This window comes from Anguilla anguilla, chromosome 7, assembly GCF_013347855.1.
Source record: "Anguilla anguilla isolate fAngAng1 chromosome 7, fAngAng1.pri, whole genome shotgun sequence".
Classification (NCBI taxonomy): domain Eukaryota; kingdom Metazoa; phylum Chordata; class Actinopteri; order Anguilliformes; family Anguillidae; genus Anguilla; species Anguilla anguilla.
The window spans coordinates 18,172,074-18,188,630 of record NC_049207.1 but is presented as its reverse complement, the minus strand read 5'-3'; the positions used below and the strand labels follow the sequence as shown (position 1 = coordinate 18,188,630).

At 56.7% G+C, this 16,557-nt stretch overlaps 1 protein-coding gene across 1 annotated transcript in view; it reads right to left on the bottom strand.

Moving 5' to 3' along the window:
* wnk1b (WNK lysine deficient protein kinase 1b) overlaps positions 1 to 16,557 on the bottom strand; it is a 97,270-nt gene that overhangs the window by 47,907 nt on the left and 32,806 nt on the right. The window contains exons 3-4 of the mRNA XM_035426220.1: positions 3,824 to 3,996; positions 312 to 532 (exon numbers count right to left, since the gene is read on the bottom strand). Coding sequence (XP_035282111.1) covers positions 312 to 532; positions 3,824 to 3,996 — 394 coding nt within the window. The remainder of the gene's footprint in view (positions 1 to 311; positions 533 to 3,823; positions 3,997 to 16,557) is intronic.

Sequence of the window (16,557 nt, the reverse complement as noted above, 5' to 3'; positions counted from 1 at the left end):
GCTGAGAGAGAGGCTGAAAACTGTGGTCTGCTTCTCACAGCAGCAAAATCAAAATAATCCAATCAAAGGCACATAGAAAACTGAATTTAAAATATATTTACCGTATGCCCCACCCAGAACCCAACATAGCCAGCCAAGAAATCAGAGTTATTTTAAATGAACGATATTAAAAATATATTTTAAATTCAACCACTCAGGGAGGGGGGCAGGGGTGGGGTGAATCATCAGTGGTGTCTTTTTGGCACCGCGGGGGGGGGGGGGGGGGGGGGAGGGGGTAAGAGTGAATCAAGGCGGTAGAGGCCTGGTCGTACCTATGACACTTTTGGCAAAGGAGGCCCTCTTCAGCGTGGCCAGGCCCAGGTCGCCGATCTTGACGGAGCCGGTGGGGCCCGTGATGAAGATGTTGTCGCACTTGAGGTCCCGGTGGATGATGGGCGGGGCCCGGGTGTGCAGGAAGTGCAGGCCCTTCAGGATCTGCCTGCACCAGCTGCGCAGAACTTTGATCTTCATCACCTTGAAGCGCTTCAGGTACCTGCGGAGACGCGGACAGGCGAGGCCGAGCGGGTTACATCACAGCCAGAGGGATCACGTTGCATCATGGGTACTCTGAGCCACCAAAAACAACACATATTAAGAGCGCAGCTGCACTCTGTTTAAACAGAAACAATGACACTTTTAATGAGCTGCAGTGAACCATCTCTTAAACAATCTAGTATCTCTGCCAGCGCTCGGGCAGGCAGTCTGCTATTGGCTGAGATCAGACTGCCACTTCAGGATTCTGCAATAGCCTCTGATAAATTTTGGTCTCCTCCATAATTGATCCGTTTATATGAAGCGACACCCTCACCGAGGGGCTCTTAAAACTGCACGGCTCAAACTTTACATGTGTTTTATGGAAAATGAGTGTGTGCGCGCATATTTTACTGAATCTGACTGCAGGGTGAGTCTGTCACTCCCCCACCGCTGTGCCTCACCGCTGTCTGGCTGTATTAAATATGAAAGCGACTGACAGGCAGAAGATGAGTAAGCGGCTGATGCAGGCAGCCCCTCTGAATGCAAAGCCGAAATGACATCACGTTAACAGAGAGCGGGAAAGGCGCAGCACGGCTCCGTGTGACCCCGCTGTTTTCGACGGTAACCCCGCAGGGCTGGGCGCACTACCCAGCCTTCCCCGCGGTTCATATTCCCCGTCCCCCCCGCCCCCTGCTTTAACGCAGGAGAGAGAGGGAGAGCCCCTCCCTGCCCGTCGGCCAGCGGGGGCAGGGAAACGAGGCCTCCTGCCGCTGAAACCCGGCCGGCGCTAACATGCTAACCGGCTCCGATGCAGCGGCATGCGCCGAGTGCATCCACTCATTAGTGCAGTCTGCTCTAATGTAACACCAGGTCCATACTGCTCAGCACAGCACTGCCTGGAAAGGTGTGTGTGTGTGCGCGCATGCACGTGTCCACACACACACACACGTGTCCGTGTGCATGAGTGTCTGTGTGAGTGTGTGTGTGTGTGTGCCTGAGCCTGTGTGCCTACAGCATCCCTACACAAAGACCCTCGCAAACTCAGGCCAAGCTGAGGGCGGACAGGCGCTGACAGGAGCTCGCGCTGCAGCGTTCGCTCTGAACGCCCCGCCCCTCCGGCCGTTCCCCTGGGTTCTGCTCCGACCGGTCTGACTGGAACTGAATAAGTAGCGAGCGAGCCGACCGCGCTTCCTCTCGGCGGCGCTCCGCTGCGTGTCCCGGATGTTTTCTGTTTGCAAAGCCCGAGACCAGACTGAGACACGCCGGCATCTGAGTGGCCCGGCACGGCTCGCCTGCTGCTGCCTGCTCCGCAGCCTGCCGCTCGCTAACCGCCTGTAGCCCGCGCGCATTCAGAACGGCTGAGAGCAGAGATCAGAGTTCTGCCGTCTCGCGTTTAGCGACTGGGACTAATAACCCGGCGGGTGATGAGAAACGGCTGAGCGCGCTCTGTGAACACTGGAGCTAAACCATGTGACTGGGAGGGGTGGTACGGGGCGGGGGGGTGGTACGGGGGCGGGGGCGGAGCTCAGTGCTGGCGACAGGCAGACGAGGGCCCCGGGTGCTGGCTGCTGGAGTGACAGGGCCCAGAGCGAAACTGTCACCAGCAGCCTGATCACCCTGTGACATCACTGGCCTCTGCTCGACAACACATCCTGAACTTCCACCTCTCCGCAGAGCGCGCATTTGCATCTCAAAACTCGTACAGTGCCTGCCGTTCCAGAATTTAGGAACACAAAAAAAAGAAAAAGAAAAAAGTTGATGTTAACTTCTAGATAATATCTGAATAACAAGGCCATCATAATGTCTGATCAGAACACGTCTGAGTAGAACATGGATTGTGGGCCTGCATGTGTATACACGTGTGCATGTGTATAACTGCGCATGCCTGCATGTGGGCATGCATATGCGTGCACGCGTGCCTGTGTGTACGCGTGCACATGGGCATGCGTGTGGGTATGTGTGTGTGTGCGCGTGCATGTGAGCGCGCTCATGTGCCTGTGTGTGTGTGTGTGCATGTGTGTGTGTGTGCGTGTGTGAGCGTGCGTATGCCTGCCTGTGAGGGTGTGTGTAAGTGTGTGTAAGCGTGCGTGAGCCCGTATGTGGGTCACAGTGCTGTTGCCTGGCGCCCTGGTCAGTTTATCTGTTCTTGCAGGCAGTCATGCAGAGAGGCGCACAGCACTGCCGCGCTGCGCGGGTGACAAGCATGCGGCAGCAGCGTGTTAGCGCAGCGTGTTCCCTTAGCATGTTAGCTCACATGCCCCGTTAACCCTCTGACAGCTGCAGGAACCATCGGGCCAATTTTACCCGCCAATGCCACCTCAAGCATTTAACTGCCCATGGCTTCAGCTCCTCTCTCTCTCTCTCTCTCTCTAACAGCACTCTGCCTTTTTTCCTCTCCTCCTTCACCCTTTCCTCCCCTCCCCTCCACTTTAAAAGCCAGGAAACAGGCAACTGCCCCAAGGGGGGAAAAGAACACAAACACATTTGTGCACAGTATTAGTTAATGAAATACAGACCACTTTTTTTCCCTTCCCCCTCCAGCCAATCAGAGAGTCTTTCCACGAACCCCCTCACCTCCCCCCCCCTCTCCCACAGGCAGAGAGCAAGGCAGGACAGAAACCCCAGCGATCTCACCACCTGTGGTGCGGACAGCTGAGGGGGAAGTGCGTGCCCGGCCCCACGAAGTCCCGCCCACGTCCACCGGAGGGAGCTGCTGTTCCTGCGTCCCCCCCCCCCCAGGGCCCTGCGCTGGTCAACGCGCTGCGGACCAAGGACGACCCACCCCCCCCGCCCACCCCCCTCCCGGAATGTATGGAATCTGCAGCTCCCACAATGCACTGCTCGAGCAGAAAGGCATACTCTGCCACTACTTCAGCTGCTTTTAACTTCTTTAACTTTTTTTTATTTTTTGAAATCTGTCCACTTTAATAACGGTTACTGTAACCACACCCACAGATTCAAAGCAGAAATGCTCTGAAGAGCAGACAGTCTGGCATCAGTGGCACTAGTTTACCATTTCAGGCCCTGTTCCAAGAAAACTACAGCACCCATATACCCCTCAGCGTCACACCTCGCGCCTGGAAGTGCCTCATTTATAACAAAGCAGGCAGGTCCTTCCAGAAGCCACTTAAAGGACCAAGAGGTGTCCGTTAACTTCTGTTTACAAAAAACAGAAGGAAAGGGCATGACTCAGTGTCAGATAACGAGGGAAGTGCTCTGGCCGGGGGGCAGGACAGTACTTTCTGGCGAGCGAAGAGCGAGGGGAAGGGGGGGATCCAGAGGCTTGGGGGGGGGGCCGCGCCACACTCACGTTTTGAGGGTCCCGGAGGTCATGAGCTCGGTCACCAGGACGATGCACTTCTTGCCCTTGGAGGGGGACTCCCAGGAGTCGTAGAAGCGCACGATGTTGGGGTGCTGCAGGCCCTTCAGCATGCCCGCCTCCTCCTTGAAGCGCTGGCGCTCCGACTTGGACAGCTTGCGGTCCTGCGGGGGGAGGAGAGGGGAGAGAGGGAAGCAGATTAAATGAGAGGAAGAAGCAGCTGGTCAGATACGAACCGGAGCGGTCAGGCCCCAGTCTCGCAGCTCAGAATGAGACGCTCAGCCCAGGACCGACTGCACGGTTAGGGCCTCACGAACACCAGGCTCTCACAACAAGAACGGCCTAAACCCCAAGGTCTCATCCGAGTCTGCCATCTCGTCTGGTCTAGAAATAAAAAATCCCAAACAGTCTACTTCCACTTTTTCCATTATTTTTCAAGAGCCTCATTGATCGGAAGAACAAGCTCGGACAGTAAATGAAGAGCAGGGAGGAAGAAGCGTTTCCCAAAAGCCCATCGGCTGGTGGGCTGGTTCGCAACCGCTGGCTTACGTAACTCTACTTGCACAGCTGAGAATGGTCTGAGACGTGGCATTCTTGAGACACTGCTCCACTGGAGGCTCTCACACATCAATCAAACGCCCCCCCCGCCAGGCCCGCTCAGCACACGGAGCGCACAGGACACAAATCAGCCCCGGGCCCCGTCCATCTCGGACGTGAGAAAGCGCAGACCCCACGCGGGTGACAGGCATGGGAGTGAGCCTGCACAGAACGTTCCGGAACCCTTTGAGGTTTCGTCCGTCCGGGATTGGAAAATAACCCCCCCACACCCCCACACCCCACAAAAATCGTCTGGGGCCCGATTCCATCCTTCCCGCAGGGCCTCGCCACCCGCGACGCCTGTCACGAGACTTTGTCAGGGGGGCATTTTTTGGGAGAAACCCTGCGATGGCGAGTGGGCCGCTCCATCGCACGGTTTCACTTCTGCTCCAAACAGAGCGGCTCGGCGGCGTGATTAATTACCCACATTATTTATACAGCTTGAGAGAGGGGAGAGAACGTTAAAAATACCCCCGACGGCCCGACGGCCCAGGCCTCCCTCCCACTGCGTCCAGCCGGCAGGCAAAGGGTTCAGCGAAGCCGCTCCTTCTTTTTTGTTTCCTCTTAAATCAGGTTACAGGAGAGCTACGGATCACGCGTTATCACAGCGAGAGGAAACCTTGGAGCGATAAAAAAAGCCGTCGTCTCGTCCAGGCGTTCGAGGAGCCTGTTCCTTCGGCTGGCACGCACACACGTAGACGGCGTCCGTCTGTCTCGTCAGTTGTCGTGGAAAACGCAGCGGTGTCCGTCTGTCCATCTGTCCAACCCCCCCAAACTCAAGCTGCGAGCCCCACCTGTCAGTCTTAGACATGGGCCCTGTGAGGCAGGAGATCTACCGTCCTGCAGGGTTTCATTTCAGCTGCAACAAATCACACCGGACTCCGCTAATTAGCAGCTCAATGAGACCTCTCGCTGTTGAATGAGATGTGCTTTGTTAGGGTGGGAGTGAAGACCTGCAGGAATGCACATCTCCAGGAACAGGGCTGGGCAGCCCTGCTGTAAGGGCTGACAGAGGAACCCTCTCCCAAGAGGCCGTCCGTTCTGAGAAACGCACGCGCAAGCCGTTAGCATCCTCCACGTCAGAGCTCTCAGAGGAGCTGTGGGAAAGAAGGCTCTCAAAAGGAGGCCCGCTGACACTGGGGGGGGGGACCCCGGGCCCCTGGGGCTCTGAGTCACCGGCCCGTCTCCCAAACCCAGGCTCGCCTCAAACAGCTCACTCCCAACGTGAAGCGATCGTGTCACTGTGTGCACCCCGTCCAAAATCACGCATCACACACAATTTCGGGTACGGCTCTGTGGGACGGCACAGACAGGTTCCTGTCGGGAACAGACTCCCAAACGCACGAATCGGCAGGCGACTCGAGGCATACCGCACCAGAGGGGAGGAGGGGCGGGCCCTGGGCCGGCAGCGGGGGCATTCTGAGACACCGCTGTCTCTATGCAAATAACGGTGACTAAGAGTGAGAAAAGCCTCATCACTGCTTTCCATCCTGGGCTGAGAATCAGCAAAACTCCCATCTACAGAACTCATTCAGCGCATCTGAGCGCCCGCTCGCCCGCGCGAGGCGCTGGCGGTAAACAGAATGAGCGAGCGGCAAGCGAGGCCTGGACGTGTTTATCTCTGGCGTGTATGCACGAGCGCTCCCGCTGGCTCACCAGAGCGAGCCGCCGGCGACACATTTAGCACGCCGCGGCTTAAAATACGCCAGCCGGCCCGCGCGCATTTACATAGCGCCCAGCACGTGAGCCCGCTATTTTAAGACCGATCCCATGACAGGGTCCTGCGATCAGCTCACCGTGGCAGCGGGAGCAGCGCTGTCCGTGCGCACGCGCTGGAGGGCGCGTCATAGCATGTGAGCCGGACTACTGCCCGGGGGGGAGGCTAACGGGCAGCCCCAGCAGTGGCTGAACTTCCCATGATGCCGCTGTGACGGTATATACGGTTTGAGCCCTGCCTCCGGCGGTGGGACATGTGACCGCTGTGCTGCAGCACGCCCTCCCACCCCCCTGGCGGGTCCCCTCCCCCGGGGCGAGAGCCAGACTGTGACCATCACCAAACAGCCTCGTCACCGCCGACCAACGAGCGGTCCGGGCCGCGCCCAGCGTTTGGGCTTGCTGGTGTGTCTCCTGGCAGGACGCAGGTCTGCCCGGGCGAGGTGGGCGCGTGCCACCCGTCTGCCACCTGCTCTGTGTGCGGACAGACAGGGGTGCGTGGCGCGGTGCACGGCTCCAGCTGGCACAGACCAGGAGGCTCTTTCAGTAGCTCCCCCCCCCCAACCTCACCCACCCCCCCGCCGCAGTCACACGGCCCGCCCCCTTTCTGTCAGCGCCGCCCGGTCCACCATGCAAGATCCTTGTGTTCAAACACCGGCCCACAGAACAATCAGCCCCTTATTCCCCCCAACCCCGAGCTGCCCCCTCCCTCCTCCACAACCTCCTTCAGCTCCAGGCCTCTGAGAGGAACCAGCCACAAACAAACAGACCCAGGCCAGAGCACTACCGGGCCAGGGCAAGGACAAAACTACAGGGCAAGAGCACTACAGGGCCAGGGCAAGGACAAAACTACAGGACCAGAGCAAAGACAAAACTACAGGGCAAGAGCACTACAGGGCCAGGGCAAGGACAAAACTACAGGACCAGAGCAAAGACAAAACTACAGGGCCAGAGCAAGGACAAAACTACAGGGCCAGAGCAAGGACAAAACTACAGGGCCAGAGCAAAGACAAAACTACAGGGCAAGACCACTACAGGGCCAGGGCAAGGACAAAACTACAGGGCAAGACCACTACAGGGCCAGGGCAAGGACAAAACTACAGGGCAAGACCACTACAGGGCCAGGGCAAGGACAAAACTACAGGGCAAGAGCACTACAGGGCCAGGGCAAGGACAAAACTACAGGACCAGAGCAAAGACAAAACTACAGGGCCAGAGCAAAGACAAAACTACAGGACCAGAGCACTACAGGGCCAGGGCAAGGACAAAACTACAGGACCAGAGCAAAGACAAAACTACAGGACCAGAGCAAAGACAAAACTACAGGACCACAGCAAAGACAAAACTACAGGACCACAGCAAAGACAAAACTACAGGGCCAGAGCAAGGACAAAACTACAGGACCAGAGCAAAGACAAAACTACAGGACCACAGCAAAGATAAAACTACAGGACCACAGCAAAGACAAAACTACAGGACCACAGCAAAGACAAAACTACAGGGCCAGAGCAAGGACAAAACTACAGGGCCAGAGCAAGGACAAAACTACAGGGCCAGGACAAAGACAAAACTACAGGGCCAGGACAAAGACAAAACTACAGGGCCAGAGCAAGGACAAAACTACAGGGCCAGGACAAAGACAAAACTACAGGACCAGAGCAAAGACAAAACTACAGGACCACAGCAAAGACAAAACTACAGGACCACAGCAAAGACAAAACTACAGGACCAGAGCAAAGACAAAACTACAGGACCAGAGCAAAGACAAAACTACAGGACCAGAGCAAAGACAAAACTACAGGGCCAGAGCAAAGAAAACTACAGGGCCAGGGAAAGTCCCATCACATTTATAACAATAAGCTCCCTTCCCCCCACCATAACTGCCCCACAAGGGGAAAAATGTAATGTATATATATTATATTAAAAAAACAAGAAATGTCTGCCTGAATCATCCTGGTCAGAAGAACTCCAGCAGACCCCCACCTCCCCACCCGACCCACCCCCATCGGGAGTTTTCCAGCTCCCGGCTTTAGCAGATGCGGTTTTGGCTCCGGCCTGCATCAGCACTGGGACAGCCCCCCCCCCACCCCCTTCACTCAGGACGTCTTACAGTGGGGAGGACAGGAAAACAAAGACCAATCACAGTGGGACCTCGAGGGCACTGCTGAATTCCATTTCCACACATGAAATATTCATGCAGACGCCAGTCCGGGATCCAGCTGCATTTCTCCCCCTTTCCTCGCCGATTTCAGGCTCGGCTTTACCGGCAGGCGCGCGGCACACACGCACCCGGCCCGTCCGGCAGGGAGCACGAGGGTAACAGGTTAACGAGCGGGCCAGCGACCGAGCCGTCCGATTGGCTGAAAAACAGCGCATCGGCGACCACAGCAACACAAGCTGACGAATCCACTCCAAATCACAAGAGGTCCCAAAAATAACACTTTGAGACCGCTTAGCGCACACGGCGTTTCACACATGGAGCTCCAGAGGGAGGGAGGGAGCTCACAGAAGAGCGGTGCTGGTGAAAGCCCGGGGCCGCAGTGGGCAGGCGGTGAGACTGAGTGATGAAGATTGATTCCGCGCTGGCGCCTGCACAGATATGAGCGCTGCTCCTCATATCGGGCCCGTCGCTGCTGTACTGCCCTGGCCCCCGTCCCAGCAAAGCCAGCTGTGGGGAGGCGCTGCACGGGAGCCTGCCGGGGCGTTTCGGGAACAGGACGTCCGAGCGGCACCGACAGCGGGCCGGTAAGACCCAGCAGGTCTCAGAGACTGAACCCCTGCTTGTGTCTGGGGAGGTGTGTGGCGGTGGGGGGGCATAGTGTCCCTGTTGCAGTCTCTGATGCCAACACAAAATGGAGAACCGAGAGCTGACTGTGGGAAAACTGGTAATGTCATACAAAAACACGTGACACGTGACCAACACATACGCACGCACGCACACTGTAACCGTTTGGACACAGACCATACAGACACCATTAGCCTGCTCTCTCATAAAGGGGCAGCTACAGACACCATTAGCCTGCTCTCTCATAAAGGGGCAGCTACAGACACCATCAGCCTGCTCTCTCATAAAGGGGCAGCTACAGACACCATTAGCCTGCTCTCTCATAAAGGGGCAGCTACAGACACCATTAGCCTGCTCTCTCATAAAGGGGCAGCTACAGACACCATCAGCCTGCTCTCTCATAAAGGGGCAGCTACAGACACCATTAGCCTGCTCTCTCATAAAGGGGCAGCTACAGACACCATTAGCCTGCTCTCTCATAAAGGGGCAGCTACAGACACCATTAGCCTGCTCTCTCATAAAGGGGCAGCTACAGACACCATTAGCCTGCTCTCTCATAAAGGGGCAGCTACAGACCCCATTAGCCTGCTCTCTCATAAAGGGGCAGCTACAGACACCATTAGCCTGCTCTCTCATAAAGGGGCAGCTACAGACACCATTAGCCTGCTCTCTCATAAAGGGGCAGCTACAGACCCCATTAGCCTGCTCTCTCATAAAGGGGCAGCTACAGACACCATTAGCCTGCTCTCTCATAAAGGGGCAGCTACAGACACCATTAGCCTGCTCTCTCATAAAGGGGCAGCTACAGACACCATTAGCCTGCTCTCGCATAAAGGGGCAGCTACAGACACCATTAGCCTGCTCTCGCATAAAGGGGCAGCTACAGACACCATTAGCCTGCTCTCTCATAAAGGGGCAGCTACAGACACCATTAGCCTGCTCTCTCATAAAGGGGCAGCTACAGACACCATTAGCTTGCTCTCTCATAAAGGGGCAGCTACAGACACCATTAGCCTGCTCTCGCATAAAGGGGCAGCTACAGACACCATTAGCCTGCTCTCTCATAAAGGGGCAGCTACAGACACCATTAGCCTGCTCTCTCATAAAGGGGCAGTTCGGCCAGCACTCCCAGGCAGACCGTCCGCTGCTGGGGTGCGTGCGTCTGGTGTCCAACACGCATTCCAGCCCTGCAGAGCTTTCCAAATAGTTTACAGGACCACAGCTGGCCCGGGACGCGGCGCGGCGCGTGATGCAGGCGCACACCCCCCCCCCAGGGGCGGGATGGTAAACAGCGTTAGCGCTCTGCTGAAAACGCACATCTGGGCTCCGCAGCAAAGCCCCACCCCCGCACACAGCCGCTGGATTTCGAGGAACGCTCTGTGCTGTCTATTGCAACACTTCTCCACAGCTGTAATAATAATAATGCATATATACACATACATAACGAGCGTCTCCTTCAGAGGAGGCGAGGAGGAGCAGGCTGTGGAACACACCAAACCCGCTCACCCCGAGCAGAGCTGGCCTCACAAATTAATATTTCACAAAAGGGCAGGGGTCTGAGTCAAAGTCTGACATTCGCCTTCCAGAAACGCACTTCGCTGCCGCAGCCTTCCGGGGCGGGCCTGGGCAGAGCCCCGATAGGCAGAGCCCCGATAGGCAGAGCCCCGACAGGCCGGCCCCGAGCACGGTCCACACAAAAGAGGGGGACCCGCGCATGCTTTAGCGTCCGTGCTATTAGCATGCGCTACCGCAGGGTAGCACGCCGCTCAAAAAGCACGTCATTAAGAGCAGGAGACGGAGCAGCGGATTAATCTGCTTATCCCCGCTGCTGCCGCTTGCTTACGCACCGCCGTCACATGACTGACTGAAAGTTCTCAGTTCCATTTCCCGACTGCACTTAGCAACGTCCCCGATGAATTCCATACATCAAAAACTTCTGCCCCTGCCCCCAGGACAGAAAGATATTGCATTTATACAGCATGAGTCTATTACTACAGAGCACGGGCCAGCGGTGCAGAGGAAGCAGAAATTGGATTTATTAAATTTATGAAGACAGCGAAGGACCAAGCTGGTATTTGAGCTTAAAATGCCCCTCAGCTGTACACTTCATGAATACGCTTTTTAAAAACAATAAATGGCAAACATCACATTCTCATCACCGGGATTGAACAAATGAAAATTCGTCGAGACGGCAGCAACAGAGAGCTCTGCTGCGTTGAGTTATTTATGGAAAAAGGCTTAGAGTAGGCAACAGCATGGACCCTGCATCACACCCCAGAGCAGCAGCGATGTCACTGTGGCGCAGGCTGAATGAATGTGCATGGCAGAAGAAGCAGGGCCACTCCACGCAGCCGGGGTGCGTGAGGGACACTAAAGCTGAGTAAGGCGTGGCTAAAGCGCTACGCTCCTCCGCCTCCCTCGGACCGCGGCAGGTCCTTCTCGGCGGCGCGCCGTCGACAGCGTGTTTTGGAGTGACCTGTGTTTACACGCGTTCACGTGCTCGGCCGCCGCAGGGGCGCGGAGCCCGGGCCGGCGGGTCATGTTTCCGTGCTCCCGTGCTTTGCCCTTGACCAATCACACGGCCACGCTTCGCCCTCTCCTCGCCTGTCACGTTCGCTGTTGTGCAGCGATGAAAGCATCATATGATTTTTTTTTTTCCAAGCAACGGCCAGTAACAGCGGTGGGTGTGCAGGCAGCGGGTGAACAAACAGAGGACACGAAAACTGTGGACGTTAGATGAAAGTGGACGTTAGATGAAAGCGGACGCTTCTGTACGTTTCTAAAAAGCCGCTCTTCTAAACACGCCGGCTCTGAAACTGGAGGCCAGGCTGAATGTATAATACTGAGGACACAGACGCTGAGACACCCTCGCTTACAGGCCCGCCAGGCTGCCGCAGTCTCCAGCGCTCGCCAACGCGACCGAGCGGTTTGAAACGAGAGAAACGAGGGAGGAAAAGGGAGGAAGAAGGGCCGCAGTCACACATCTGCTTCACATAAACGTAAGCAGGCCAACGTTCAGCTTCCATTTGGATCAAACCGAGAGCTCGCTGCGGCGTTCAAACAACTCTGTCGCATTCCATAAACAGACATTTTCACTGCCGAGTCCCATTAGAGGCGGACACGGCCCTCCCACCCACCCCCACCCCCACCCCCACCCACACCCCCAGGCCCGGAGGGTTGGGTTTCTGTTCAATCAGCGATTCACAGATTGCTGAAACCAAGACCATGTGTCTTTCCCGCGACCTACTTTTCACACTTGTTATTCAATCCTCCGGACCCCAGGGGTCGATGTGGTGTCTGAAGCGAGCGGCACAATGATTCTTTTCACAGCGGCCCAGTCGATGTTCTGTCAGACTGTCATCGCTGCACGTCTCCGTTCCTCTCCGTGTGTCCTGGATGAGGGGGTGCGAGCACACCGGGGCGCGGAGTATTTGATAAGGGTCCGGGGGCTCGCCCAGGATGAGGAGTGAGTGATAAGAAACTGGGGGTTCATATGGGATGAGGAGTGAGTGATAAGAAACTGGGGGTTCATTTGGGATGAGGAGTGAGTGATAAGAAACTGGGGGTTCATTTGGGATGAGGAGTGAGTGATAAGAAACTGGGGGTTCATATGGGATGAGGAGTGAGTGATAAGAAACTGGGGGTTCATTTGGGATGAGGAGTGAGTGATAAGAAACTGGGGGTTCATATGGGATGAGGAGTGAGTGATAAGGGACTGGGGGTTCATTTGGGATGAGGAGTGAGTGATAAGGGACTGGGGGCTCGTCTGGGTGAAGATCATGTGATAAGGGTCTGGGGGCCTGTTTGGGAGGAGGAGCATGTGAAGAGGGTCTGGGGGCCTGTTTGGGAGGAGGAGCGTGTGAGGAGGGTCTGGGGGCCTGTTTGGGAGGAGGAGCGTGTGAGGAGGGTCTGGGGGCCTGTTTGGGAGGAGGAGCGTGTGAGGAGGGTCTGGGGGCCTGTTTGGGAGGAGGAGCGTGTGAAGAGGGTCTGGGGGACAGGTGCAGCTGTGGAGCCGCTCGGCGTTCCTGCCCTCCCGACGGGCCGGAGGAAATCCTCCCCGAGCTTTCGGCCGGCGGGAGCCAAGAGAGGCGGGCCACCTGTCCCGGGGAACCAGATACCCCCCAGCCCCCCCAGACCCACCAGCCCCCCCCAGACCCCCGGGCCACCAGCAGTCAAGGTAACAATGAGCGCAGTGGGGAAATTTATCTCACCGCCGCCGGCGCGCTGGAGCGTTTGCGGCAGCCTGACTTTTACGATCGCCTTTACGCGGCGGTGCACAAAAATGACAAGGTGCTTGGGAATGACTTTACTGCACCCCGCCCGCACGCCCCTTTCTGAAGGGTAATGACATGAGCCCAAGCCACTAAATAACTCTGTAGCTACCACTTACCGCCATTCATTAAAGCCGCCTAACTACGTTCCTAATACGCTGCGCCTGACAGACACTCTTCATTTCTAAAGTACCTCCATCTCCAGGAGCCATAAACAGCAATTAGGCCAGTAAGTGGCATCCATTTCGCCCTCATCTCCATAAGCCAAGTCAACAGAGATATGAGAGTGATGGCGCTCACGCTCGCAGTCTCCGCAAAGCCGCTGGATTACCTTCCTATCCCTGCTTTTCCCAGCCCCGCTCTCAGAGCTCGCACACGGCACGTTCGCAAAGCTCCGCTAGCCCAAGCCCACGCTGGCGGAGGCTGTATGGGTTCCTCCCCCCCCCCCCCCCTTCCTTTAGCCAGGGGTCGCGCACAAACAATAACACACGAGCGGGGAGCGGGGGGTGAGGGGATGCGGGCACACAAAGGGAAGTTCTCAAAACGGGGGCTTTACTGTAACTCTGCTAAAAATAACCCCGCAGAGCACAGAAAGCTGCCCGTCCCTTCTGACCCCGGCTCTGACCATGAGCCCGGCCCGCTGGCACCGGCGGCTGGGAGCCGGGGGCCGTGGCAACAAGGCGCGGCAGTGTGTCGGCCCGGCGGCGGTCCAGCGGGTCAGGAGGTCTGCTGGCCTGTGCGGGACCCAGGCACGCAGTGCGGCCGTGTCGCTTGGAGACAGGCCCCATTGTTCACACCCAGGGCCTGGCAAGAGGAAGCCTGCGCGGGGCCCAGTCCCGCGCCCGTCCCTTTCCTCTCCTCCCCTCCTCCTCTCTCTCTCCCTCCATCCATTCTGAAGGCAGACCCTAGAGCTGCTGGCCAAAAAGAAGGCAGCTGCTGAATGGGAGGACAGTTCCTGGAGAAGATGGCCTTATGGGGCAAGACCCTCAACCGACCGTGAGCAGGGACCACACAGGTGGCCTGAATGAAATGCTCGTACCACCAATACCAAGCGCTTCCAGCTCCAGCCGTACTAAGAGGGCTGGCAACCCTTCACACAGAAAGTTCCGGAAGCACACAGCGGGGAGGCGTGAAACACACAGGGAAGGGGGCGGCACACAGACCACGTGACATCCTCAACTTCTACTGCTTCCAGCCGCCATCCGGATTTTCTCTTGAAGTGCCAGCAGCTACGCAACGTAGCGCTACCGGTGAACCGACCGCCGGGAAAGGCCTCTCAGCCCGAAGAGCCTGCACCCGTCTCTCTGAGAGAAACGAAGCGAGCAGCTAACCAGCGACCTCCACCAGAGCCACGCCCCTCTCATTCCCATCCCATAGACCCATTTTGGTCACCTGCCCGCGATTATTTAGTTTCATACGACCGCGGATGACCGAAACAGCAGCAGGCTCCAGCTTTCACACTACAGATTAGGCCAACAAAGTCCAGCATTGTGCTGGGAAATGTAAATCTCAAAATCATATTAAAGGGCACACGCACTGAAAAACATCCCGATTGTGGCAAAACGGATATTCCTAATCTTATGACAATGCTGAAAGGCTAAGGCTTCTCTCGACAGCTAGGCATGGCTTCCAAGACCAATGTCAGATGTCACAATGCAGTGGAGTGACAAAGCTGAACAGTATGTTCTGGAACACGAAAATAAACTTGAAATAAACTTTGTGCCGTCCCTATGAGTCAACACCTCAGCGCTCAGAGGGAGAAGCATTTCAATACACATATAAAAAAAATAAAAAACACAGCAAATACTAGATTCAGGAAGAACATCGTGTAACATCCATTTCACATCACCCCGAATCTCTCTGTAAACTGCTGAGTGAGAGATCACATGACAGGGTCAAAATATGAGAGGCACGCGACCAAATTTCGCACAAACAGTCGCTCTTGAACGGGTCGAGGTGACATTTCGGGAGACGTGAGCCGCTGCCAGAAAAAGCGACTCCCTGCGACGGTCGGCGTTGACCGCGTAGCGCGTTAGCGACCCCGGGGCACGGCGCCATGGTCGCGGCCACCTCCTGTCCCCCCCTCCAGATTAAAGCGACTCAATCCCATCAGCCCTGCCGCACAGAGAGGAGGAGGAGGAGGGAGCCACGTGTGAGCTTATCTCCCTGGACCCGGGCGAGCCACGTTTATGGCGCACTATGGAGCATTAGATACCGCCATGGCATTCACACGATTATCGCGTTATCGCTGTCATAGCGTTGCGTTAAGTGCGCTCGATATCTGATTTCACCGGCGAGCGCGGAGGTGGAGTCTGATCAACTTTGCTCTCAGCCAACTGAAGTGTTCCTGCTCCGCTCTGCTGCTTGTACACAGTCGAGTTATTTGTACTTGGTGCCGTGTTCCACATTTCCCATGGAAGTTATTCTGAGTAAAAGCATCAGCCAAGTAAACGATCACGGACGTAACTAAACGCAAACGCGACTCGGTGAGGCGACTCACTTGTGCCCTACTAATTCCGAAGTGACGTCACACAGGCAGAAGCGAACGCAAACACGGCATTTCCACAGCGCTGGGAAGCAGCCAGAGGCCGCAGCACAGCAGGGCTGGCAGGCAGGTACCCTGCAGGGCCCCCAGCACACAGCAGGGGAGATCAGCGGAGGCAGCGGGGCCGGCGGGTAATCCCCTCGGGTAACTCTAATGGGAGGGCCCTGACCTCGCGCTGCTCTTTACACTAACGCTCTCAAACGAGGAGCTAAACGCACAGCGCGCCGCTCAGGCAGTCGGGGATTACCATGATATCATAAAACTGTCCGTATGAAACAATCCCGAGAGTGCAGCTGGCAGGGCTCCACCGCTGTGCCGTGCCCTGGAGCAGCGGAGAGGCTACCGTGCGCCAGCACGGGGGCGGAGCTACGGCCGTGTGCCATCACGGGGGCGGAGCTACGGCCGTGTGCCAGCACGGGGGCGGAGCCACGGCCGTGTTCCAACACGGGGGCGGAGCCACGGCCGTGAGCCAGCACGGGGGCGGAGCTACGGCCTGTTCCAGCCCTGGGGAGGCGGAGCCACGGCCGTGTTCCAGCCCTGGGGAGGCGGAGCCACGGCCGTGTTCCAGCACCTTGGGGCAGAGCCATGACTGTGTTCCAGTGCCGGGGCGGTGGTGCAGTGAGGAGGCGTTTAACTGGAACCAGAATGAGGACAGCAGTGGCGTCCAGTTGGATAGACAACAGTTTTTTTTTTTTTTTTCCTCCCCCAAACTTTTTTTGCCATGGCCTACATAGCGATTGAAAGTATCCAAAACTGTGGGATAAAACCACATTTTAAAAAATTTTATAAACTGAGCACTTCCCTTGACACCAAA